The 24,090-nt window shown below is 59.7% G+C and overlaps 2 protein-coding genes and 1 non-coding gene across 3 annotated transcripts; all 3 read left to right on the forward strand.

Moving 5' to 3' along the window:
* The first annotated feature begins 1,864 nt into the window (after positions 1-1,864).
* Positions 1,865-3,704, forward strand: LOC149875773 (BPTI/Kunitz domain-containing protein-like). The gene is made up of 3 exons (XM_090031176.1): positions 1,865-1,995; positions 2,312-2,800; positions 3,521-3,704. Exons 1-3 carry the CDS (start codon positions 1,911-1,913, stop codon positions 3,535-3,537), a joined length of 591 nt encoding a protein of 196 aa, XP_089887302.1. The 5' UTR covers positions 1,865-1,910; the 3' UTR covers positions 3,538-3,704.
* Positions 3,705-5,546: 1,842 nt separating this feature from the next.
* Positions 5,547-6,150, forward strand: LOC149875774 (kunitz-type serine protease inhibitor vestiginin-3-like). Its single transcript, XM_090064243.1, has 2 exons — positions 5,547-5,631; positions 5,969-6,150. The coding sequence occupies exons 1-2, from the start codon at positions 5,547-5,549 to the stop codon at positions 6,148-6,150; spliced, it is 267 nt and encodes an 88-aa protein (XP_089920369.1).
* A 12,189-nt stretch (positions 6,151-18,339) lies between these two features.
* TRNAG-CCC (transfer RNA glycine (anticodon CCC)) lies at positions 18,340-18,410 on the forward strand. Its single transcript has one exon. It is a non-coding gene; the product is annotated as a tRNA-Gly (tRNA).
* The last annotated feature ends 5,680 nt before the right edge of the window (positions 18,411-24,090 follow it).

A 24,090-nucleotide genomic window follows, 5' to 3' on the forward strand; every position in this document is an offset into this window, starting at 1 on the left:
TGACCGGCTGCGTCCTGGTTGTGCCCCTGTGAGCAGCCCCTCGTGTCTGTGCCGCGGGGGGACCCCTGGCCGCCCAGCCGGCGTGCCCAGCAGCAGCTGCGGGGAGGGCAGGGCTGCCCCCAGCCCCGTGCCCCCGCGCTCTGGGCTGCAGGTGTCTGCAGGCTCCCTCGGGACCCCGGCCCCTGCCCTGCCTGCTACCCCTGGGCAACTGCAACGCCGCCACCCGCACGTGCGGGCTGTTCATCCGCGGGGGCAACGGGCACCGGTCCCCCAGTGAGGACAGGTCTTGGGGCCAGTGGGCCGCAAGGAGAGCGCAGCGGGGAGGGCACCTGAGCTGCCTGGGCTGTAGCCCCACCTGCCCCGCATACCCACCCTGTGCTGGGGGCTCCGGGGGCTGGCATGCCCACCTGGCCACGGCACGTCTCCGCTGGCTTCACCTCCCCTGGGCCAGGAGCTCCCAGCCCGTCCCGAGGCCGTTGGTGGTTCCCTGATGGGGCAACTGTCCCCTTTGCTGTGGGCTGCGGGGCACGGGGACCTGACACAAGAGGTGATGGGGAAAGCGCCCGGTGTTGCAGGCAGCTTCCTGCTCCTGGCCCGCTGCAGCCCGGGCAGCCCACCCCCACAGCCTTGGGGCTCCCTCCACATCGCCCCGCTCGTGCTGGGGGCTCTGCCTGGCCCCGAGCCTGGCTGAATTCAGCCATCAGCAGCTGGCAGAGCCCTTCCGCCCCCGGGGCATGCGGACAAGGTGCATGGAGCAGCTGCCTGACACCACCCAGGGCTGGGGGTGTCCGAGGCAGGAGCTGGGGACTGGGCAGCGGGAGAAGGGGAGCCTCGCCCCTGGCCGCAGTGCTGGGGTCCTGTGCCTCGTCCCCTCCATCCAGCCCCTTTGCCATCATCGCCTACCCCCCGCGCGGCCACAGCTGAGACCGGCCCCCCAGGGCTGCTGACCGGGGTCACCCCTGTTTGCTGGCACCCGCACTTGCGCTGCCAGTCGGAGCTCAGTCATCCCGCGGCTGCGGCCTGATCCCGTCTGGCAGCCGGGCCAGGAGCAATGGCTCTCCGCTGCAGCAGCGGGGCTCGGGGAGCCTCCTGCCCCAGACTCGAGCCTGGAGGCAGGGCTGAGCAGACTGACAAGCAGGGGATGCTGCTGCTTCCCCCTGCCCAGGACGGGCTGTGCTGCTTGCAGCCCACCTGCCCCATGGCACGGGTCATGCCTTCGCCCCACTCCCTGCAGCTCTGCTGTTTCCTTTGCACTGGCGCTCGTCTGCAGCGGTGGCTGCTCCACCTCCCCATATAACACTCTGGACACGTCTACACATGCAATTAATGCTCCTGAACAAAATCCAGGGATTATTGCTCCAGTGTTTTGGCTCCTGGGTGTGCCGTTTGAACATGTACCCAGGAGCTAAAAACTCCGGGGCAAAAAGCTCTGGGGTTTATTCATGTGCAGCACATGCAGCCCGGTCGCAGCAACCCTAGTTAGTAATAGCCCAGCAGCCCCTGGGCAGTGGGTCAGGCCCTGGCGGGGTGCTGAGCCCACGGTCTCCAGCAGCCAGGCTGTGTGCAGGGAAGGCAAGCAGGGAGCTGGTGTTTTCCCTACCCCGGGCTCCTTTAGCCCATCAGCAGTAACCCAAGAGCCCCGGGGTGGGCGCAGCCTGGGGGAAGTGAGGTCGGTGCTGCCTGGGACCGGCCCTGCTGGAAGGGGCAGAGCAGGGAGCCCGCGAGCCCCACGTGCCGGCCGTTAGCCGGGCCCAGCCCCATTGCGCAGAGCCCCAGGGGTCTTTCCCAACCTTCCCGGTGCCCCTGGGAGGGGAAGGAAGTGGAGCCGGGGCATCGTGTAAGGCCCCTCTGGTCCCGGGCTGGGTGACAGTATATAGCCCGGCTGGCCCGGTGCTGGGCACGGCGGCACCATGAAGTGGGGCAGCGTCCTGGTGCTGGCAGGGCTCCTCGCCCTCTGGGCCGGGCTGCAGCCTGCGTCTGGGAGGCTCGTTCCAGGTGAGTGCTCCCTGCCTGGCCCCCAGCCCCTCTGTCCTGCCCCTGCCCTGGGGACTCTGTGCCCCTGAGTGGGGCTGTGCCCTGGTCGGTGCCGGTGGGCGGCATGGGCACTGGGCAGGAGGGTGGCAGCTGCCACGCTGCAAGGGCATTGCCCGCTGGCACTGCATCCCTCTGGACCAGTGGATGTCTGCCAGCTCCCTAGAGACCCCGGCTCCGCAACATGCACGTCCTACGCTAGTGCCACGAACTGGGGAGAGCCAGCCGGGGAGGCCGAGGGCTGCTGCGTCTCACCTCCCATCTCTGCTCTGGGCTGCAGGTGTCTGCAGCCTCCCCCCGGAGAGCGGCAACTGCCTAGCCTACATGCCCCGGTACTACTACGACCCTGCCACACGCAGTTGCAAGATGTTCATCTATGGGGGCTGCGGGGGCAATGGGAACCGGTTCGGTACCCACGCAGCCTGTGTCCAGGCCTGTGGGCAGCAAGGTGGACGCAGGCGGGAAGGCGACCTGAGTTGGCCGGGCAGGGATGTCCTCCTCTTCAAAGGGGACCTGTGCCAGCTCCCCCCGGAGACCGGCCCCTGCAAGATGAACCTCCTGCGCTATTACTACAACTGGGTCACCAGGACCTGCGAAGAGTTCACTTATGGCGGCTGCCAAGGCAATGCTAACAACTTTGAGACCCGTCTGGAGTGCGAGAAGCGGTGCAAGGTGGGCGGCAAGGGGCTGAGCCTGCCAGGGCCGCAGGCTGCGAGAGGCATGGCGGCACCGGGCCGATGGCCGGACGTGCAGGGAAGGGTGAAGCTGGGTGAGTCATGGGGCTGCTGGGAATGGGCAGGTGGGTCCAGGTGCCGAGTTCGAGGCCCACACAGAGGAGGGAGGAGGGGACAGGGACTTGTGGCCCCTTCCCTGACCCGTTGGTGCCTGTGTGCTGCGTTGCTGCAGTGACGGCAACTTCCAAGTGCTGCGGCCACGTCTGCACGGAGCCCGCTGCGGGCGCAAGGCAGCTCTTTGCCGGGGAGCAGGGGGGCAAGGGCATGGGGGGCGGCCCGTCTGCCAGGTGGTCGCTGCGCCCGGGGCAGGGCCGGGGTGGCTGAGGCTGGAGCAGAAGTGCTGGTCGGACACGGGGTGCTCTTGCTGCAGGGAGACCCGGCAGGTGCCCCCGCCCAAGGGGGTTGGGAGCTGGGTGGATCGGTGCAGGAACGATGAGCAGTGTCCCTGGGGGCAGAAATGCTGCAGCAATGGCTGTGGCCATGTCTGCTTGGGGGCTGTATGAAGAGGTGTAGCTTCCCCCCGTGTCTTCATCTCTCCAGGTTGCGAGCCCTGTCCCGTCTCAGGGCTGCGGAGGGGCCTGGAGCCAGCTGGGCTGGTGGGGCCGGGTGGGAGCCGGGGCCGTGCCGTGGTGGTGTCTGTGCCACCCCTGGGCTGCGGCCCTCTGGGGTGGGTGCCGTGGGGTGCTGGGCCGGGCTCAGCCCCCGGCCCCCGATGCTTCCCCCTCTGCTCTGACTGACGTTCCCCCCCCACTCAGGGCAGCGCCGAGAGTGACCCCACGGGACAGCGGGGCCTGTGGGTCCTGGACCCTCCCACGGACCCGTCCTGGCTCCAGACACCGACGGGGCACGTGACCCCCAGCACCAGCAATCTGCTTCCCACACCGCCCCCCGCAGAATCGCAGCTCCTTCCTGCCTGCAATAAAGACCCCGCTTTGCGGCTTCCTGCAGCCTGCCCTGGGTCTCGTGTCCCTGCAACTCCCGCGCCGGCCCCAGCCCTGGGCACAGGGAAGGGGCATTGCTGGCCCTGCCTGGGGCACGGGTGTGGCAGAAAGTCAGCTTGGTTTCTCCCCAAAATCTCTGCCCTGTGACAATGTGATAAAATCTCTGTGCTGTGCCCATTTGAGCAGGGTGGGCTCACCAGAGGGGACTGCACCCTCGGCCGGTCTCTTTAGGGAACTTGAGCTGGCTGCTTTCCTGAGAGGGGGGAAACCTGCTCCCTCTGCCCACGGGACTGGTACCTGGGTGAGGGGTTTCTACCTGGGGGGCTGAAATCTGCCCAGTAACAGGTGATGTATTTCAAATGGGTTGGCTGACAGCCAACCGGGGCTGGCCTCCACTGGACCAGTGAATGAGGTCACAGGGGCTATATAAATTAGGACGGGCGAGGAGGTGGGCTCTTTGGCCACGAGGTGAGGCTGGAGCCAAGCGGGGGACACAGAGAAGCCTTACCGTCTGAAACTGGCTCTCTCTCACCCCAAAACTCACGAGCAAGGAACCGCCTGCCTCCAAAGGGAAACTTCACCGGCCGTTGGAAGATGCTTGTGAGCAAGCTACTTGAGATCTGATAGATATCTAGCTGGCAGTCACTCAGATGCGTGATCAAAAGGCTACCTCAGCCACACTGTTTGCTCTTTAGGATTTCTAGAATATTGCTCAGTCTTGCACCCTATTTTCACCCTACCCCTGTAACCAGTAAAGTCTTCTTTTGTGACCGGTGAGGGAGACTTATTGAGGGGTGGGTCTAAATTATTCCCAAGAGACCCCCTTAGGTCTGCGGACTAAGGGTGACTTTACTTTTTGCCCCGGGACTTGGGGAAGTGCCCCAAGTGCCTGTACTGGGTCGAGTACCCATAGGACATTAGGCCTGCGTTTCCCCAAGGACACAGGGCTGAGAGTGAGTCCATTCTCGGGGTGGTGGCAGCTACGTCACCCCCAGGCTAGCGAGTGTGCTCCGGGAAGGGGGTCGGCCGGACATAAGGTGCCCCCAGGGAGGCACTCGGAGCCTGGCAGGGGGTCGGGCGCAGGGAGCTGGGCGGCTCAACGCAGGAGCGCCCCTTACTGGCCCGCCACATGGGGTCCCAGGGCTAATGGGTGGCAAAGGCCCCCAGGCCAGGACCCACAGCTTCTCAGGGCTACATGGGCCTGAAGCAATGTTCCCGCTTCCGAAGCAGGAACCGCCGGGGCCTGAGCGAGGCCGTTGGTGGTTCCCTGATGGGGCAACCGTTCCCCTTTGCCGTGGGGCACCGCAGCGCGGTTCGCTGCACGAGGGGTGCTGGGGGAGCCAGCTGCACCCCAGGCCCAGGGAGACGCAGCCCGCGCTTGTGAGCTCCTGCGCTCCTCAGCTCTGCTGTTCCCTCCGCGCCGTGGGCATCCTGCAGCGGGGGCTGCTCCACTCCCTGCCCCGCGTCCAGCCCTCATGCCCTCCTCCACGATGCTGCCACCCACACCCCTGATGGCACCCGCCTCACTGCTGGATTTGCCCTTGTGTGTGGATGCAGGGTCTGGCATGCCCGGGGTGGGTGCAGCCTGGGGGAAGTGAGGTAGGTGCTGCCTGGGAGTGGACTTGCTGGAAGGGGCAGAGCAGGGAGCCCGCGAGCCCCACGTGCCCCCTGTTAGCCGGGCCCAGCCCCATTGCGCAGAGCCCCAGGGCTCTTTCCCAACCTTCCCGGTGCCCCTGGGAGGGGCAGGAAGCGGAGCCGGGGCATCATGTAAAGCGCCCATGACCCCGGGCCGGGTGACGGTATATAGCCCGGCCGGCCCGGCGCTGGGCACGGCGGCACCATGAAGTGGGGCAGCGTCCTGGTGCTGGCGGGGCTCCTCGCCCTCTGGGCCGGGCTGCAGCCTGCGTCTGGGCAGCTGATTCCAAGTGAGTGCCCCCCTCCAGCCCCCAGCTCTGAGCCCCCAAACCTGCCCCAGCCCCTCTCTCCTGCCCCCTCTTCTGGGGTGGTGCGAGCATCGGGCAGGTGGGTGCGAGCTGCCACGCTGCGAGGGCATTACTGGACCAGGAGCAGGTGCAGCTCCATGTGAGCCACGTCCCTCTGCCCGGGGGACCTCTGCCAGCTCCCCAGGGCCCCCAGCCCTGCGCACGCACGTCCCACACTGCTGCCACGGCCCCGGGGGGACCCAGCTGGGCTGCAGGGGAGGGCGAGGGTCCTGGGCAGGGCTCCTGCTCCTTCTCACTGCTGGTCTTTCCTCTCGGTCAGACATCTGCTGGCTCCCCCTGGACCCAGGCCCCTGCGCAATGTACCTCATTCGCTACTACTACAACTGGGTCACCAGGACCTGCCAACAGTTCATTTATGGCGGCTGCCGTGGAAACAAGAACAATTTTTTGAGCCTCCAGTCCTGCAGGAAGAGGTGCCAGGCAGGCAGCAAGGTGCTGTAGGCTGCAGGAGGCAGGAGTGGGGGTCTGCTTCCAGCACCCCACCCCATAGCAGATCCTTCCTCCGTGCAATAAAGATCCCACTTTGCGGTTTCCTGCAATCTCTCTCCTGAGTCTCTTGTTTCTGTGTCTCCAGCCCCAGCCCCAGCCCTGAGCAGAGAGAAGGGGGCATTGGTTGCCCTGCCCGGGCAACCAGGACTGGCTGGTGGTAGAGACCTCCAGGGCCTGGTGCTGGGTGCATGCTGGGACCCACAGCTTCCCGGTGCTATGGGGGGGCCCGGGAAATGTCCCCACTTGCAAAGTAGGAACCACCATGGCCTGAATGTAGCCGTTGGTGGTTCCCTGATGGGGCCACTGTTCCCCTTTGGTGTGGCACAATGCACCGCGGTTCCCTGCATGAGAGGGGTGGGGGGAGCCGGCTGCACCCAGGGCCTGGGGAGACGTCGCCTGTGCCCATGAGAGGTGCCAGCTGCCAACACGGGGGGGAAGAGGAGCCCTGGTGTCCTGGCCTGGCCTACGGCCCCTCTGGGTTGTGGAGAGGGCTGGGGGTACCGGGAAGGGATGGCGCTGGGGTTGCTGCATCCATTGCTCATGGATGCAGGTGTCTGCCCTGACCTGGGATATGGGGGCTCAAGGCTGTGTCCCTTGCACTTCCTGCTGGCTCCCATCTCAGGTCTCCGACAGGGGAAACATCATGGCCATTAATGTGGCTTTCCTAGTTGCAGGGCAAGACCACTTTCTTGGCAGGGGGCAGTGCCCCTGATCATGCAGTTAGCCTTCCACTTTCGCTTCCAGGGGCAAGATCTTGGCTTTACACCAGCTTTATGGAAATGGGAGTCTTCTCCCAACTTAGCCGATGGCTAAGGGCAAGCAAAACTCGGGAGCATCCAAACACCAAGACTCTGGGCTTTGGCTTGCATGGAGGATGCTTGCCAATGGATTCAGAAGCATCTGAAGCTTGGTGGAGGAAGTTTGCTGGAAACAGGGCCACGCGTGATTCTTGAATGACTCATGGATTTGGAATTGATTTGGCTGATTTGGCTTTTGCACACAAAACATTTTCCTTTTAAAAAAAAAGGAGGGGTGGGGGGCAACCTTCAGCTAGAGGCAGGGACCAGGATCCCAGGGGCTGCCCCCATGGAGCCACAGCTGGGCAGGTTTGGACTGGGAGGGTCCTGGGGAGTAGCCCACAGCACTGGGACCCCGCATGGTGTGGCCGGGCTGCAGGGAGCCCTTGTCTCTGCCCGCAGGTGAGGCTGTGGCACCATCGATCCCAGCGCCCACCTGCACCTGGGCTCTGGGCTCTTCTGGGCAGCCCCTGCACCCCATGCAAAGGAAAGGGGCCCTGGCCATGCAGTACCCAGAGCTGGTGCCTGGCACCAGGTTTTGGCCCCACTGCCTGCAGGGAGCCTGCCCCAGACCCACTTTGGACTCTGCTCCTTGTCCTGTGCTGCTGGCAGGAGCACAACAGCAGGCAGGAGAAACGGCCCAACTGGCCCTGATTACCAGCCGGGCATCTCGTTAGTCCCAGCGGCCTCCTTATGAGCGGGAGCTCTGGCAGGGCTGGGCTGGCTGCCCCTGGCCACCCCTTTTCCCCCCTGCCCTGGACCCCCTGGCAGCTCCCGGCCTGTGGCTTGGGTTGGTGAGTACCCACATTCTGGTCCCACACCGCTGCCTGCTCTGGACCCCAGTGAGTGACTCAGGACCTGGTCTGATCCTGACCTTGACTGTTGCTGATGCCCCGATCGTGCCTGGGGTCTCCAGCGCTGCCTGCCTGTGTCCCGGTTGTGGTGGCTGGCAGCAGGTGCCCCACACACCTCAGGGCAGCGTGGGCATCTAGCAGCCCTCCCTGTGCAGCCCTACGTGCTGCTGCCCATCCAGGAACAGGAGCTCTGCTCACGCATGTTGGGGGCTGTGGGGAGCACCTCTGTCCTTGCGGAGTGATGTCCCTGGGTGCAGTGTGGGCTCTGGACCAGGCAGCTCCAGCCTGGGTGAGGGGACCTGCATGTTGGGCAGGAGCTGTGAGGCAGGACAGGTTCATACAGAGCTCATTTATTCGGAGACGTGGGAGCAAAGTGCAGAGCATGAGCCCAGCCTGGGCAGAGGACGCCCCATGCACGGGGCAGAGCCCGGGGTGGGAAAGCTGGGATGGCAGCAGAGATGGGGCGGCCAAGGTCACGGTGGAAGGTCTCATCCCATAGCAGAGCCTGGGCACTTGGGGCTTCGGGGTTGGTGTCACAACAGGCACGAGGTCGCAGTGCCGTCACATGCTGCCTCCAAGGGTAGGGGCGAGGGGCAAACCTAATCCCTGCAGAGGGGAAACAGGTCAGAGGTCCCCAGGGACTGGTGGCCAAGTTCCCCTCAATTGCACTCCGGCTTTCAGGCTTATGTGCAGGTGATTTACCCCAGCCACTGGGGCTGCTTGTAGGCCTCTGAGTCAACGGGGCAGCCCATGGGAGCAGGAACATCCCCAGCTAATACTGCCTGCAGGTCTCGCACATGGATGACCTGCATCCCAGCAGGAGAGAGATGGGCCTGGAGCTGCAAGCCTGGGAAAATGAGCTGTGGGGTCCAGCCAGCTCCTCCTGGGCCAGGGGCAGGGATGAACGGGGGAGCAGAAGGAACAGGGGACAGGAGGGGCCCCACTGACCCTGCTTGCTATCTGCCCCCGTGCCTGCAGTGCTGGGACATGGACCCCCAGGCCGGGCTCCCCAGGGAGGCTCAACTGTGGCCGGCAGCAGCAGCAGACATTGGAGCTGGGGCCTGGGCTTCAAGCAGCTGATGCACCTGGGGAGCAACCTTTGGGATGGAGCAGCTCTGGCATGCAGCCCTGGACTAGGGGAGGGCAACAGGCCAGCCTGGGGGCATAATGCACCTGCTCCCTGTATCTCCCAGGAAAGCCCTGCTCCATTAGCTGCAGGTCCTTGGGGGTTAATGGCATGGCTACCTAATGCCTGGCTGTAGTTGCAGCTCAATAAGGTCCCTGTGGTGGGCCAGTAGGGGACGCTCCTGCATTAAGCCACCCACCTCCTTGCGCCCAACCCCCTGCCAGGCTCCGAGCGCCTCCCTGGGGCGCCTCACATCTGGCCGACCCCCTTCCTGGAGCACACTCGCTAGCCTGGGGTAACGTAAGCTGCCACCACCCCGAGAAGGGACTGTCTCAGCCCTGTGTCCTCAGGGAAACACAGGCCTAAAAGTCCTATGGGTACTCGACCCAGTACAGGCCCTTGGGGCACTTCCCCAAGTCGGGGGCCAAAAAGGAATGTCTTGCTTAGTCCGCAGACCTTAAGGGGCCTCTTAGGCATAATTTAGACCCACCCCTCAATAAGTCTCTCACACCAGTCACAAAGGAGAACTTTCTTGATTACAGGGGTAGGGTGAAAATAGGGTACAAGACAGAGCAATATCACAGAAATCCCATAGAGCAAAACAGTCTGGCTGAGGTAGCCTTTTGATCACGCATCTGAGTTACTGCCAGCTCGATATCTCCCCAGATCTCGAGTAACTCACAAGCGTCATCCCGAGGCTCCTGGAGATTCCCTCTGGAGGCAGGCTGTTCCTCGCTCACGAGTTATGGGGGAGAGCCAGTTTCAGATGGTCAAGCTCCTCTGAGTCTGAGCCCCCTGCATGGCTGCTGCCCCCTCCTCCTGGGCAGTCTTAACTTATAAATCCCCTGTGACCTCATTCACCTGGTCTAGTGGAGGCCAGCACCTGTTGGCTCTCGGCCAACCAATTTGAAATACATCACCAGTTGCCGGGCAGACTCCAGCCCACCAGGTAGATGCCCCCCACCCAGGTAGCGGATGCCAGTCCCGTAGGCAGAGGGAGCAGGTTCCCCCCCCCTCAGGAATGTAGCCCGCTCAGGTTACCTAAAGAGAGAGGGTAAAGGTGTGTCTCCTCTGCTGGGCCCATCCTAATCACGTTGTCACTGAGCAGAGATTTTGGGGAGAAACAAAGGAGAGTGGGGTCGGCCTGGGCTGGTGCCGGAGGAGCTCAGACCTGGCACTGTGGCCTGCCTGCCACGGGTCCCCCTCCGGCACCACCCTGGCTCCTGCACAGTCCTTGGACAGCGTCCCCCCTCCCTGGGGTGGGACCTGGGCATGGGAAAGCAGCAGCTCTGCACCCCCCAGGGTCCAAATCCCCCGCAGACCCCTCACACCTCCAGCCGGGAGCCCAGAGCTTCGGGCATCTCGAGCCACCAGCGCACCTGGCTCACGCCTGCCCAGAGCCCTGGGTCTCCTCCCAGAAGGGCCCAGCTGAGCCAGCCCCAGAGGAGAGAGGAGCCCTGCGCAGCTGGGAGATCAGGCAATCCCACCTCAGCCCCTTTTGGGGGACAGCAGGGGAACTATCTGTCCCTGGCGGTGGGGGAGGCACCGGGCTGCGCCCGGGGAAGTTTTGCCCACCTGGTCTCCCACAGAGACGGGATCCCAAAGGTGAGGAGTGCTGCGGAGGGGCTGCCCTAACGAGGCCAGGCCCGTTCAGCTCATAAAGAAGATGTTTGAGGGGGGACATGAGAAGAGTTTAGAAAATCCTGAATCATACAATGACAGAGAAGGGAGCTCCCGAGGTCACATCTAGTCCAACTCCCCTGCCTAAGGCAGGAGCAGCCTTGTCCAAACCACCCCAAATAAACCATAAGTTGCACTCTACTTAAGCGTGCCATGAACCCTGACACAACACCAGGCATCACGCCTGACCCTGCCACAGCAAAAGCACGGGGACCGCAGCACCCAGCGTCCTGCTTCTATGAAATGTCGTCCGTCTGCACTCAAGAGATCCCAGGTAGAGGCCGTGCCCCCACTACAGAGGAAGGCAAAAACCCCAGTCCACGCTAATTTGACCATGGAGGAAAATGCCTTTCTGACCCCAAATGTGGTGGTCAGTGAAGAGAAAGTCACTAGGGAATTATTATTGACTCTCTCTCTCACTGCAAGAGCAAGGGGCACAGCAAGAAATGAGCAGGGCTTCAGTTTAAAATGCACACCAGGCATTTCTTTTGCAGCCAGTGTGGCAGTATGGTGGGGGCTCGTGGCCACCCGAGGCGGTGGGAGCTGAGAGTTCAGGCAGCTTCACAAGGGACTGGACATGGGCCTGGAGGAAAGGGACATCAGTCACTACTGAGCAGGGGAGTGAGGTGCATGGGCTCTGTATGCGACCTGCCGGGACCCTCAGCGCTGGAGGCTGCAAGGGAGAGAGAAACCCCTGGTCAGAGCCAGCTCGCTCTCCCTTCCAGTGTCTGCTTTGCTGTGTGACATGGGCCTGGTGGAGGTGCACTGGGGGCGTGGGCCACGGCCAACAAGGAAAGCCTTTAACGTGCCTTTCCAGAACGTGGTGCAAAGCCCAGCAAGTAGAGCTGTGCACCCTGCTTAATGAAGGGAGCCACTTTGTTGTCCCAAGCGATCAGTGATGTGCCCTAAGGGAGGGAGCAGGGCTCAAAAGAAGTGCTCCAGGGCAGGACCCCGCCAGTACCCACCGGCCCTCGAATGCATCCAGTTAGTAGACATCGCCTGGTGAGACTCTGCCCAGAGATGTGGATGGAGCAGGCCAGGAAAGCAGCCCCACTGTCCCCGGGTGCTCCTAGCCAGACCCTCCTTCCCGCTCAGGTCCACAGCCAGAAGAAGCTTGATTAGGAGGTCCCAGGGCTCGGTGGGGTTGCAGACAGGGAGTGTGTAAAAGGAAAGAAGCGAGGAGATGTTAGCCAGAGCCTCAGCAGGAGCTTCTGGGGAAGGCGGTGAAGAGGCTGCGGCCTGGCACGCTCCGGTGAGGTCACCCTCTGCTCAGAGATGGGGCAGGTGTCAGGGGCATCCGGGAACTGCACCAGGTATAGACACGCCCCTGTGGAGCCTGTGCCAGGGCCTCACCTTCCTCCTTGTGTGAAAGTTTTCCCTAATATCCAACCTCAACTTCCCTTGCTGCAGCTTGAGCCCATTGCTCCTTGTCCTGTCGTCTGCCCCCACTGAGACCAGCCCAGCTCCCTCCTCTGTGCAGCCGCCCGGCAGGGGGGTGAAGGCTGCTCTTCAATCCCCGCACTCTTCTCTTCAGACTAAATCAGCTCATTTCCCTCAGCCTCTCCTCACCAGTCCTGTCCCACAACCATTGTTGTTGCCCTCCGCTGGACTCTGTCCAATGTGTCCACATCCTTTCTGTAGTGGGGGGGCCACAGCTGGACAAGGACTCCAGATGTGGCCTCCCCAGTGCTGAATAGAGGGAAGAATCGCTGCCCTCGATCTGCTGGCAGCGCTTCCACCGATGCAGGCCCGGATGCCGGTCGCCTTCCTGGCACCAAGGGCACGCTGCCGGCTCCTGTCCAGCTCCTTGTCCCCTGTCCCCCCCGGTCCTTTTCTGCAGAGCTGCTGCCCGGGCCGTGGGTCCCGCCTGCGTTGGTGTGTGGGGTTGTTCCCCTGAGAGAGGGGGAAGACTTATCCCTCCCCGCGGGGCAGAGCAGTGTGGGGCGGGGAGGGATGCCTTCCCTGGGGCAGGGCGTGCGGGTCCTGAGTCCCATATTACTCAAAGGGAAATGGTGAGATCCAGGCACTGAGATCCTGCCAGGCACAAACTCTCCTTCCAAGGCTCCCAGCTGGGGCCGATCTCCCCAGGGCTGCCCCATGGCGGGTGCTCAAGTACTCGGGTCCCAGCCCAGAGCGCCACCCCTGCGGTGCAGGCCAGGCTCTGCCCGGGCTGCAGACACCACAGCGGCCAGCGCCGCTCTCCTCCACATCCATCCATCCCATGCCCCATCGGCCAGGACCAGGTGCTGGCACTGCGGCAGCAGGCCTGCTTCCCCTGGGATGGGAAGACCGTGCCGAGCATGCTGGAGGCAAGCGCTTGGGGCAGCCGCGCTCCCAGGGCTCTGGGCCGGGGGAGGACGGGGCAGCAGAGGCTGCGGTGCCTGCTCCGTGCTTGGCTGCAAGGGAGGAGGCTTGGCTGTTGTGGATGTGACGGGCTGGCTGGCAGTGACTTAGCCCTGGGGTTTCGAAAGGGCAAAAGATGATTGGAGGACTTGGGATTCCCTTTCTGCACCAATCAGGCCCCAGAGACTCCCCCCCCCCCCCACGTCCTGATTGGCCCCTTGGGTCACCTGTAGGGGGATAAAAGAGGCAGCGTGGGCTGAATCCTGCCCCCTCGGGGCATTGTAGTGTCCACTATGACCTCTGATTTATGCCTCTTATGTTCCCAGTATTAAAAGGTATGTGGTTAAGTCCTCTGCTCTACAGGGGAGGAGAGTCCCTGCACCTCCCACAGCGCTTGTGCACCTGCTCTGATCCCTTCAGTTGGAGAGGGCGCACCTCTTGGAGTATCGCCTGGGTTACTTTTTGGGGGCTCATCTGGGATACCTGTGTAGTGGGTGCTAGAATATTATTCAAGTGCTGTGTACCCCTGTAGAGACAGAGAGAGAGGCACCAGGAGACATGTCCGATGCCGACCAGTCTGCCGTACCCTCCGGGAGGGATGGGACTGTGCGGGGGGGGGCGAGCTGCTGGTACTGAAGCTACCCCGGAATGGGTGGGGGTTTTCCAGCAGACTCTGCGGGAGGTGACCCACTCCTCCAGCGACCAGGCAGCCTGTAAGAGACTCTGGAGTTTCTCGGGAACCCTTCCACTCCCTGCAGGGGAGGAAGGATTTGACTCTCGGCTCTCCCATATTCAAGAAACTTTACTGACTTGGCAAATACCTGATGGGGATAAGCGACGCCGTCTGCTGGAGGTCCTGAGGGAGCCTGCCGTTGGGGTTGTGAGGACTGCCAAACTCCGGAGCCCTGCTATCACCACCCAGCAATGCGTGCAGGTCCTTCAGGATGCTTTTGGCCAACCCACAGGGAGTGGGGGGGCGTACTAAGAATTGCTGGGAGCTTTCCAGCGCAAGGGCAAGAGACTTTCAGCGTACGTCCTTCGCTTAGAGCCCATGCTACAACGCCTGGTGACCCAAGGAGCACTTAGTGTCTCTGATGCCCATCAGATATGGCTCCCCTGACTTCAGTCACCTCCTCCAAAAAAGCTTTTGATCTGGTATCCCATGATCACCTCTTGGCCAAACTGCCCAGTTGTGGCCTTGGCTCCACCACGATCCGCTGGCTGGGAAATTGGCTCTGTGGTCAGACCCAGAGGGTTGTGATTGATGGCAGTCACTCGTCGTGGTGCCCTGTGACCAGTGGGGTCCCTCAAGGCTCTGTCCTGGGACCCATCCTGTTCAACATCTTCATTAACGATGTGGACATTGGAGTCAGGAGTAGACTGGCCAAGTTCGCCGATGACACCAAACTTTGGGGCAAAGCATCCACGCCACAAGATAGGCGGGTGATCCAGGCTGACCTGGACAAGCTCAGCAAATGGGCAGACGAGAACCTCATGGTGTTTAACACCAAAAAATGCAAAGTCCTCCACCTTGGGAGGAAAAACCTGCAGCATCCTTATAGGCTCGGCAGTGCTACGTTGGTTAGCACTACAGAAGAAAAAGACTTGGGGGTCATCATTGACCACAAGATGAACATGAGCCTCCAATGCGATGCTGCGGCTAGTAAAGCGACCAAAACGCTGGCGTGCATCCATAGATGCTTCTCGAGCAAATCCCGGGACGTCATTCTCCCCTTGTACTCGGCCTTGGTGAGGCCGCAGCTGGAGTCCTGCATCCAGTTTTGGGCTCCACAATTCAAAAAGGACATGGAGAAGCTTGAGAGAGTCCAGAGGAGAGCCACGCGCATGATCAGAGGTCAGGAAAACAGATCTTACGACGACAGGCTGAGAGCCATGGGACTCTTTAGCCTGGAAAAGCGCAGGCTCAGGGGTGATCTGATGGCCACCTATAAGTTTATCAGGGGTGACCCCCAGGATCTGGGGGAACGTCTGTTCACCAGAGCGCCCCAAAGGATGACGAGGTCGACCGGTCACAAACTCCTGCAAGACCGTTTCAGGCTGGACATAAGGAAGAATTTCTTTCCTGTCCGAGCCCCCAAGGTCTGGAGCAGCCTGCCAGCGGAGGCGGTTCAAGCACCTACATTGAACACCTTCAAGAGTAAATTGGATGCTTATCTTGCTGGGATCCTATGACCCCAGCTGACTTCCTGCCCTTTGGGCGGGGGGCTGGACTCGATGATCTCCCGAGGTCCCTTCCAGCCCTAATGTCTATGAAATCTATGAAAATGTCTATGAAATTTGTGAAGAGGAAGAGATATCCAGACTCAGAGAGACTTTGTGGGTCCCAGAGGATGTTTCCCCTTGGTGAGGACCCATGGGTCAGGTGCTAACGGTGGCTCCCCATGAGGACACCTTGTTGGGAGTGGAGAGGGAGCCTGTGGCTTCAGCACTAGCAGCTGCCGTGTCCAGAACCCCTCCCAGCGGTCAGCCCTTGCCCCTTCCTCGTGCCTTGGGAGGACCTCGGCCCCACACCCGCTCTAGGGCCCCGGGGGTCTGCTGTAGATGTGGGGAGCCAGGGCACGTGGCTCGGGAGCACACCCAGCCTGAGAACCCTGAATTGGTATTTGCAAGGTTAAAAGGGTGCTGGGCAGCGGGAAACTAGAAAGGGGCAGAGCAACGGAGTCGGCTCCGCTCCGGACCCAGACAGACTCCCGCACATTACTTTCAGTAAATTCACTGCCAAAGGGGCTAGTGGGACCCTGTGAAGAGGTCTCCGTGACGGTGAATGGTCGCCCGTGCCGGGCCATTCTAGACAGCGGGTCCCAGGTCACCATCCTATTTGAATCCTTCTGTGGGGAACATCTGAGACACCGGCCTTTGCTTCCCCTTACGGGGTTGGGACTTTGTGGCTTAAGCCAGGAACAATATCCTTCCAGGGGTTATGTGAATGTGAGGCTAAAATTCCCTGCTGAAATAGCTGGGGTGGAGGAAGAAGTGTCAACCATCGCTGTAGTGTGCCCTGGTCTGGGGTGGATGAAAGGGGCCGCTCTCATGGCAGGGACCAACTCCAGCCTTTTCCAGGTTCTTGCTCGCTACTGTAAACACCAGGCTGGCCCAGATTACCAACAGCGGTTGACGCTGCATGCCTTGTGCTCAGAGGCGTATGACCGGTGGGAGCATAGAGCGATGGGTCACCCTGAGGTTGTGGGGACCCTGCACTTCTCTGGAGCAAAGCCCCAGCGAGTCCCTCCCCAGGGCCAGTGGGCTTTGCCTACTGTGTGCAATTGGATTGACAGGGGTGAAAAAAATAAGCTGCTGGTGTGGAGACCCCCACTGGGGGAGAGAGACCCGGTGCGCTGAGGGTCCCTGATGGCGTGATCGAGACAGAAGGGCTCAACCAAGACCCAGTTACAGTGATAGTGGTTGAAAGATATTGTGGTCCACCCAGGACAGAAGGAGGCCTTGATAAAGGAAGCTGAAGTGGTGAGCCCTGAGCAGGAGGGAAGCCCCCTCCAACTGACCCTTCGAGGCTCTGCTTCGGGAGCTCTCCAGTGCCTGAGCCTGTAAAGCTCGGCTCAGGGACAAACTCGGGGCTCGAGCCCGTGTTTTCTCCCCGCATGGCCGGGGTGTGGGGGAGGCTGACGGGGGGGAGCATCACATTCGTCTGAGCAACCCACGACCCTTTCGCGCGTTCCCCTCCCTGGGATGGGGGGAGTAAGACGTCATCTGCAGGAGCTCGGGGGCCACCGCCATCGCGGAATCGAAGAGCCGCTGTGCCTCTCCTGTCGCGACTGGAAGAGGAAGGGCCAGCTCCGTGTGTGTACTGAGTGCCGGACTTTGAACGCCCAGACCATCACTCACCAATACACTGTCCCGCGGGCAGGAGGCTTGGACGGTTCAGAAGGGAGCAAACGGTTTTCTGTACTGGACCTCCGCAGCGGCTCCTACCAGATACCTCTGCGGGAAGAGGGCCAAGAGAAGACTGCTTGTATTTCCCCTTGGGATTCTCTCAGTTTGAGCGAATGCCCCAAGGGATACGCGGGGCTCCTGCCACCTTCCAGCGACTCATGGAGTACTCCAGTCACGCTGTTCCTTCTCGTGCCGATGCTGGGCCTCCTTCTCCGCGCTCTCCGTCTGCTTCGCGCTTGAACTCGTGCTCTCGCTCCTCAGCTTCTCGCTGCAGCGGTATTTCCGGAGGTGCCACTCAGCGCACAGCCCCTTGGCGCCCCGATGCATGGGAGCGTGGGGGTGATCTTGCGGCCTGGTCATTATCACACAGGATCTTAATCAGGTCTTCCCTCTTTTGCTCCTTCCTCCCTGGAAGGCTTCTCTCTTTCATCAGCTCTCTCAAGTTGGGCACTGCCATGTTGTCATACTCAGCAGCCATCCTAGCTACACTGTCCAGTTGACTTGATGCCAAATTAGAGATTGTTTGCTCAAGGGTGTTCAGTAACTCTATTCCCTTCTCCAAATTATGCCTTCAATACAGGAGGTTGCTGGATCCCGCCTTAACCACCATGTGTGGCAGGCCAGCAGGGGGTGCTCCTGTGCTGAGCCACCCACCTCACTGTGCCCAACCACCTTCCAGGCTCAGAGAGCCTCCCTGGGGGGCCTCACGTCTGGCTACCCCTCTTCCTGCAGCACACCCACCAGCCTGGGGGTATAGCTGTCGCCACCCAGGATTAGGCTTGATCCTGGCACTGTGCCCCCAAAGGAAAGGATCACCTTCACCTTTTCTTTCATAAAAGCTTCCATCCCTTCAAATCCCGGGACGTCATTCTCCCCTTGTGCTCGGCCTTGGTGAGGCCGCAGCTGGAATCCTGCGTCCAGTTTTGGGCTCCACAATTCAAAAAGGATGTGGAGAAGCTGGAGAGAGTCCAGAGGAGAGCCACGCGCATGATCAGAGGTCAGGAAAACAGATCTTACGATGACAGGCTGAGAGCCACAGGACTCTTTAGCCTGGAAAAGCGCAGGCTCAGGGGTGATCTGATGGCCACCTATAAGTTTATCGGGGTGACCACCAGGATCTGGGGGAACGTCTGTTCACCAGAGCGCCCCAAGGGATGACGAGGTCGAACGGTCACAAACTCCTGCAAGACTGCTTCAGGCTGGACATAAGGAAGAATTTCTTTCCTGTCCGAGCCCCCAAGGTCTGGAGCAGTCTGCCAGCGGAGGTGGCTCAAGCACCTACATTGAACACCTTCAAGAACAAATTGGATGCTTATCTTGCTGGGATCCTATGACCCCAGCTGACTTCCTGCCCTTTGGGCGGGGGGCTGGACTCGATGATCTCCCGAGGTCCCTTCCAGCCCTAATGTCTATGAAATCTAGGCACTCTTAAGCACTGGTGGTTCAACGGTAGAATTCCTGCTTCCCATGCAGGAGACCTGGGTTCAATTCCCAGCCAGTGCAATGCCCCTGCGTCATAATTTCATGCATCTTAATAACTTAGTGTGGTCCTTGACAAAAGCTCCTGTTGGTAATTTTCACTTATTTCTTGAGGTTTAAAAAAAAATACAGGCAGTCTTTGACTTATGACTGCAGTGAATGACATTTAAAAATTGACGCCCTATCTTGACATTCTGATGTGGGTTTTGTCTTTACAATGGTCCATACAGCGGTGTGCAGCTGATAAGTGGTGGAAGCAGTTGGGGAAAGATTATTAAAGTGCCACAGTGTCTTATGCATCAGGGTCCTCACATGTCAAAATGATGGTGGGGAGCTTGAACTATAGCTTGTTGAACAAGCTCATGCTTTAGTTATAGCCCTTCCCCCCGCCCCCACCATTTTGCAGAGTGGGGATGCTGGCGCATGAGACATGGGAGGTTGCTGGAGTGCGATTAATCGAGCTGCTCTTACCGACTGTAATTACCGTGCATTAGAGTAGTCTCCATATTCGTGTATGGGCACCCATACACACCAGTCTGTCTGACTTCGGACCTGAGAAAAATGTTTGAAAGCTGTCTAAAGGAGGCCATCAGCTACAAGCTGATAACTGATAGGTATTAAGAAGTAACCGGCACAGCTTTGATGAGGGTAGATGATGGCTGTGTCCCTCTATGACCAGGTAGTTAGCCACCTGGATGAGGGACATGAGCTTGATGTCATTTATTTAGACTTCAGTAAAGCCTTTGATTCTGTTTCCCACGAGAGTCTCTTGACTAAACTGGAGGCTCCTGGGCTGGACCAGTCTGCAGTGAGGCGGGTGGACAACTGGCCACTCCCAGAGTTGTAACTGATGGGATGACCTCATCCCGGAGGGCCATCTACAGTGGTGTCCCCCAGGGATCAGTGCTTGGGCCCGTGCTCTTTAACATCTTTATTAATGACTTGGCAGATGAGGTGGAAAGCTCAATGATTAAGTTTGCAGATGATATCAAGCTCTTAGGAAATGCAGGCATGTCAGAGGAGAGGGTAAGGACCCAGGATGACCTTGACAGATTCTGGATTCATGGGCAGAATGGGAACAGATGAGGTTGAACAGGGAGAAGTGCCGGGTCCTTCATCTGGATAAGAACAACCTTCACCACAACTACATGATGGCTGGTGGCCCACTGGCTGGCACAGCATCTGAATGGGACATGGGGGTCATGATCAACCACAAGATGAATACAAGCCAGCAATGCAATGAGGTTGCCAGCAGGGCAAGGAAAGGTGTGGCGTGCATCAGCTGATGTGTGGTCAGTAGACCCAGGGAGGTGCTTCTCCCTCTCTACTCATAGATTATATAGACTTCATAGATTTCATAGACGTTTGGGCTGGAAGGGACCCCGGAGGATCATCGAGTCCAGCCCCCTGCCCCATGGGCAGGAGGTCAGCAGGGATCATAGGATCCCATCAAGATAAGCATCCAAATGTGTCTTGAAGGAATTCAAAGTGAGTGCTTGAACCGCCTCCGGCAGCAGTCGATTCCAGACCTTGGGGGCTCGGACAGTAACGTTTTTCCTTATATCCAGCCTGAATCGGTCGTGGCGGAGTTTGTGACCGTTTGATTTTGTCATCCCCTTGGGGTGCTCTGGTGAACAGACGTTCCCCCAGATCCTGGTGGTCACCCCTGAGAAACTTATAGGTGGCCATCAGATCACCCCTGAGCCTGCGCTTTTCCGTGGCTCTCAGCCGTTCATCATAAGGTCTGTTCTCCTGCCCTCTGATCATGCGCGTGGCTCTCCTCTGGACTCTCTCAAGCTTCTCCACATCCTTTTGGAATTGTGGAGCCCAAAACTGGACGCAGGACTCCAGCTGTAGTCGGTGTTGCTGAGGTACTTGGTGTTGCTGAGGCCTCAGCTGGAGTGGTGTATCCAGTTCTGGGCACTGCACTTCAGAAAGGATGTGGATAATCTTAAGAGGGTGCAGAGAAGTGCCACCCATATAACCAGGGGCCTGCAGGATAGGTTGTATTAGGAGGAACTCCAGAAATTGGGCCTGTTCAGTCTAAGCAAGAGAAGGCTGAGAGGAGACTTGATAGACACCCACAAATACATCAGAGGGGAGCACCAAGATCTAGGGGAGCAACTCTTCAGGAAGGCACATCACGGGAGGAGGCGAGCCAATGGGCACAAGCTAATAGAGGGTAAATTCAGGCTGGGCACAAGAAAGAACTTTTTCTCTGTAAGGGTCACCAGAATCTGGACCACGCTCCCAGAAGAGGTCGTGCATTCACCATGCCTGGAGGTGTTCAGGGTGAGGCTGGACAGACACCATATCAGGCTCAGCTGAGCCCAGTAATATCCGGCCCACGGCAGGGAACCGGACTTGATGATCTTTAAGGTCCCGTCCATCCCTTCAATTCTGTGATACACCCCCACCCCCACATCCCAATACACACACAAAGATACACACACTCATCCACACTCTGCACCATACATACACACCCCCATCCCCATCACACACACACTCTTTCATCTACTGGCTTTCTTGCCTGCAGACCAGCCTTGCGCCTCTTTACTATTCACTCCATCCTAGAAGAGCACACACCAACTGCAGATGCTTCCTCAGCCTGATGAAGGGCATTTCAACCTGAAAGCTTGAGAAGAAGAATTTTTCCAACTATCTGAGTTGGTCTAATAAAAGATACCACCTTTTCCAAAAAAACCTTGTCATTCTTTGACTGGCATTCAGGCTCCCTTACTCGCTCTGTGGGCTGACCTATGGGATCTAATATTTCCTGGGTGGTTTCTGAGGAATTCGTGACCTGCGTCTGTGGAAGGAAAGCTAAAGGCAGGAGAGGGTGCCAGAGAGTAGACAGAGGAAGAGGACCAGCATGGGGCAAAAACTAAACCCAGGACAAATGCATGAAACACAGCTTTGCTCAACCCTAAACCACCCATGAAGGCTGAGGCTTTGGTTGCTGCTGCTGCTCTCGCCATGGCTGGAGGGCGAGAAAGGAGCGCTGCATACCCCATTCCTCCCCTTCGGCGGATGGCTAGAGGACTCTGTCTGAAGCCTGGCCCCGTTGGAGGAGTGGACGTGGGTCGGACTGCCTCACCAGCCCGAGGAGCTCTTGCCCACAGACACCCAGGGAGTCTTGGGGACTGGCTGCCCTGGGCAGGGGACCTCCGGCAAGGCTTCTCCATGTAGCTGTGAAGCATCTCCAGTCCTGGCTCTGTGGTGTAATGGCCAGCACCCTGGACTCTGACTCTAGTAATCTGAGTTCAAGTGTAAGCAGGACCTCTGCTTGTCTTTCTTGCACCACTAGATCTTTTGCAAAGGGGTGGTTTGGCTCTCTCCTGAATCTCCCTCTCCTTTGCTCTTCCCCACATTTGCAGGGGTGTGTAAAATACACCCTATGTCCTGCATCTGGCCCACAGCATGAAGCTTTCCATCCCACAGACGATGGGCAGTCCAAGCCATGGCACATGCAGCCAGTCCCACCACCCGGGACGCACAGTGGGACTGGGGCAGCCGCAGACTCAGTTTCCCCCTGCCCCAGTGGCAGCAACACTGAGCATCAGCAGCCAGATGCTGCTCCCACCTGCCATGGCCCCATCACATCCCTCGCCTGAGCCTGGCCTGCCTGCTGGGTCCCCAGCCGCATAGAGATCCCACCAGTCTGCCTATTGTCACTGGCATCCCCAGCGGCGGATTTGAAATGGCCACATCCAGGTCAAAAAGGATTTATTGTCCTCCCCCACATCTCCATGCATCGGGGCTGGGTCAGCACCTCATCCTGCCCTGCTGTGCCCAACTGGATCAACTCCCGCAACTTCCCCAATTCAACAGCTGAAGAGACCCCTGGTCTCCATGGGCCAGGGTAAATCGGGGGGCATTGCCTGGCGCTGGCAGGTGTCACCGAACATGCAGAGGGACTCCTCACCTTCACTGTCTTTACATGCAATATTGGCTCAGTCCTTTGGGCGGTCGGGGAAGCTCCTCTCAAGGCAGGAGCCCTTAATCCCCGCCCGGCAAATGCAGGCCAGGCACTCAGACCCCCATACTGTGACCACTAAGACGGTTTTCTTAGTTGCTGGGGTTAACCGCTCTCCTGCCATAGGGTAGTAGCTGCAGAGGTAATGTATAGTTAACCTCCCACTTGCTGCTCAAGTAGGAAGATCTTGACTTTACGTCCACTTTATGGAAATGGGAGTGTTACGGGCTGGCTGGCAGTGACCTGGCCCAAGGGTTTTGAAGGGGCAAAAGATGATTGGAGGACTTGGGATTCCCTTTCCTCACCAGTCAGGCCCCAGAGACACACCCTCCGTGTCCCCTGATTGGCCCCTTGGGTCACCTGGAGGGGGATAAAGGGGGCAGCATGGCTGACTCAGGGCGACCAGTGAGGGACCCCAAGGAAGGAGCTTCAAAGAGCTGGCAAGAGCTGAGCCAGCGGGGTGGGAGCAGTTGCCCCAGAAGGGCCTGAAAGAGTGGGACCTGCAGGCAGCAGTGGGACCCTCAGCAGCGCGGTGTGTGGCTGGCAGGAGAGGCCCCGCTGGGCTCCAGGATTGCCCGTGAGAGGCTGCAGCCGGCAGGAGAGGCTCCCCTGCTCCAGCCAGGATCTGAGCAGCCACCGGAGAGGTTCCCAGCTCTGCTTCCAGCTCCTCCAGTCAAAGGCCAGGCAGCTCGACACGAGGCTGGGGCTGCGGGAAGGTCACGACCCCTCGCAGCCTCAAACAGGACTGGTGCTAGTGGTAGTGTGGCACTGTTTCTCCCTACCACCTTGGTGATCTGCATTCAAGTCCCAGCTGGGGTGAGTGTGCTGACAAAAAGCAAATCTTGCTGTGGAAAGGGGCTGTTGTGTTTTCTCCCTCTCCAGGTACCTAGGCCCTATAGTTCCCCTGACATTTTGTATTTTGTGCCTTTTTTATATTTCACCAGCCTGTATTGTTTGCTCTGCTGTGTGAGTTTTATATTTTGTTAACACTGTCTTTTGTCAATTATTGTAAGTGTCTAACCTTTGTTGAATCCTGCCCCCTCGGGGCATTGTAGTGTCCACTGTACCCCCCGATTTATGCCTCTTATGTTCCTGGTATTGTTCCCTCATTAAAAGGTATATCATTAAATCCCCATTGGTGGTCTGGCTGTGCTCTACAGGGGGAGGAGAGTCCCTACACCTCCCACAGTGCTTGTGCACCTGCTTTGATCCCTTCAGTTGGAGAGGGGGGACCTCTTGGCGTACCGCCCGGGTTACAGGGGACTCCCCACTAGCTTGCTCTTGCAGCCATACGGCTGAGGGCAAGTGAAACTCGGGGGCATCTGAACCCTATGCCTCCGGGCTTGGGCCTGCACATAGGATGCCCGCCCAAGGATTTGGAAACATCTGAAGCCCCAGCCCAGGGTGGAAGATGTTTGCCGGTAGGAAGGCTACTTATGGCTCTGGACTGACTCACAGATATCAAATTGGTTTGACTGGTGTGGCTTGGAACGCAAACATTTGCCTTGAGAAAACCTCCAAATCCCCTCACGCCCCCGGGCCCAGGCCCCTGTCCTGCGCGGAGCACCTCACCTGACCCCGCTGGGACGGAGGCATCCCTCCGCATCCCCTGGGGCAGGAGGGCCAGGACCTGCTCCAGCACCGCCAGCTCCAGGACCTGCTCCTTGCTGCGGCGCTGGGGCTCCAGCCAGCACTGGCAGAGCTCCTGCAGCTCCAGGTCCCGGGGAC

The sequence above is a fragment of the Crocodylus siamensis genome, chromosome 1, assembly GCF_052110815.1.
Source record: "Crocodylus siamensis isolate JL-2025a chromosome 1, ASM5211081v1, whole genome shotgun sequence".
Classification (NCBI taxonomy): domain Eukaryota; kingdom Metazoa; phylum Chordata; order Crocodylia; family Crocodylidae; genus Crocodylus; species Crocodylus siamensis.

Excerpts from the sequence above, each read along its gene's own strand:
- LOC149875774 (XM_090064243.1), top strand. The coding sequence starts at position 5,547 with ATGAAGTGGGGCAGCGTCCTGGTGCTGGCGGGGCTCCTCGCCCTCTGG. Across the intron at positions 5,632-5,968 it reads GTCTGGGCAGCTGATTCCAA|ACATCTGCTGGCTCCCCCTG; the intron begins GTGAGTGCCCCC and ends CCTCTCGGTCAG.
- LOC149875773 (XM_090031176.1), top strand. The coding sequence starts at position 1,911 with ATGAAGTGGGGCAGCGTCCTGGTGCTGGCAGGGCTCCTCGCCCTCTGG. Across the intron at positions 1,996-2,311 it reads GTCTGGGAGGCTCGTTCCAG|GTGTCTGCAGCCTCCCCCCG; the intron begins GTGAGTGCTCCC and ends TCTGGGCTGCAG.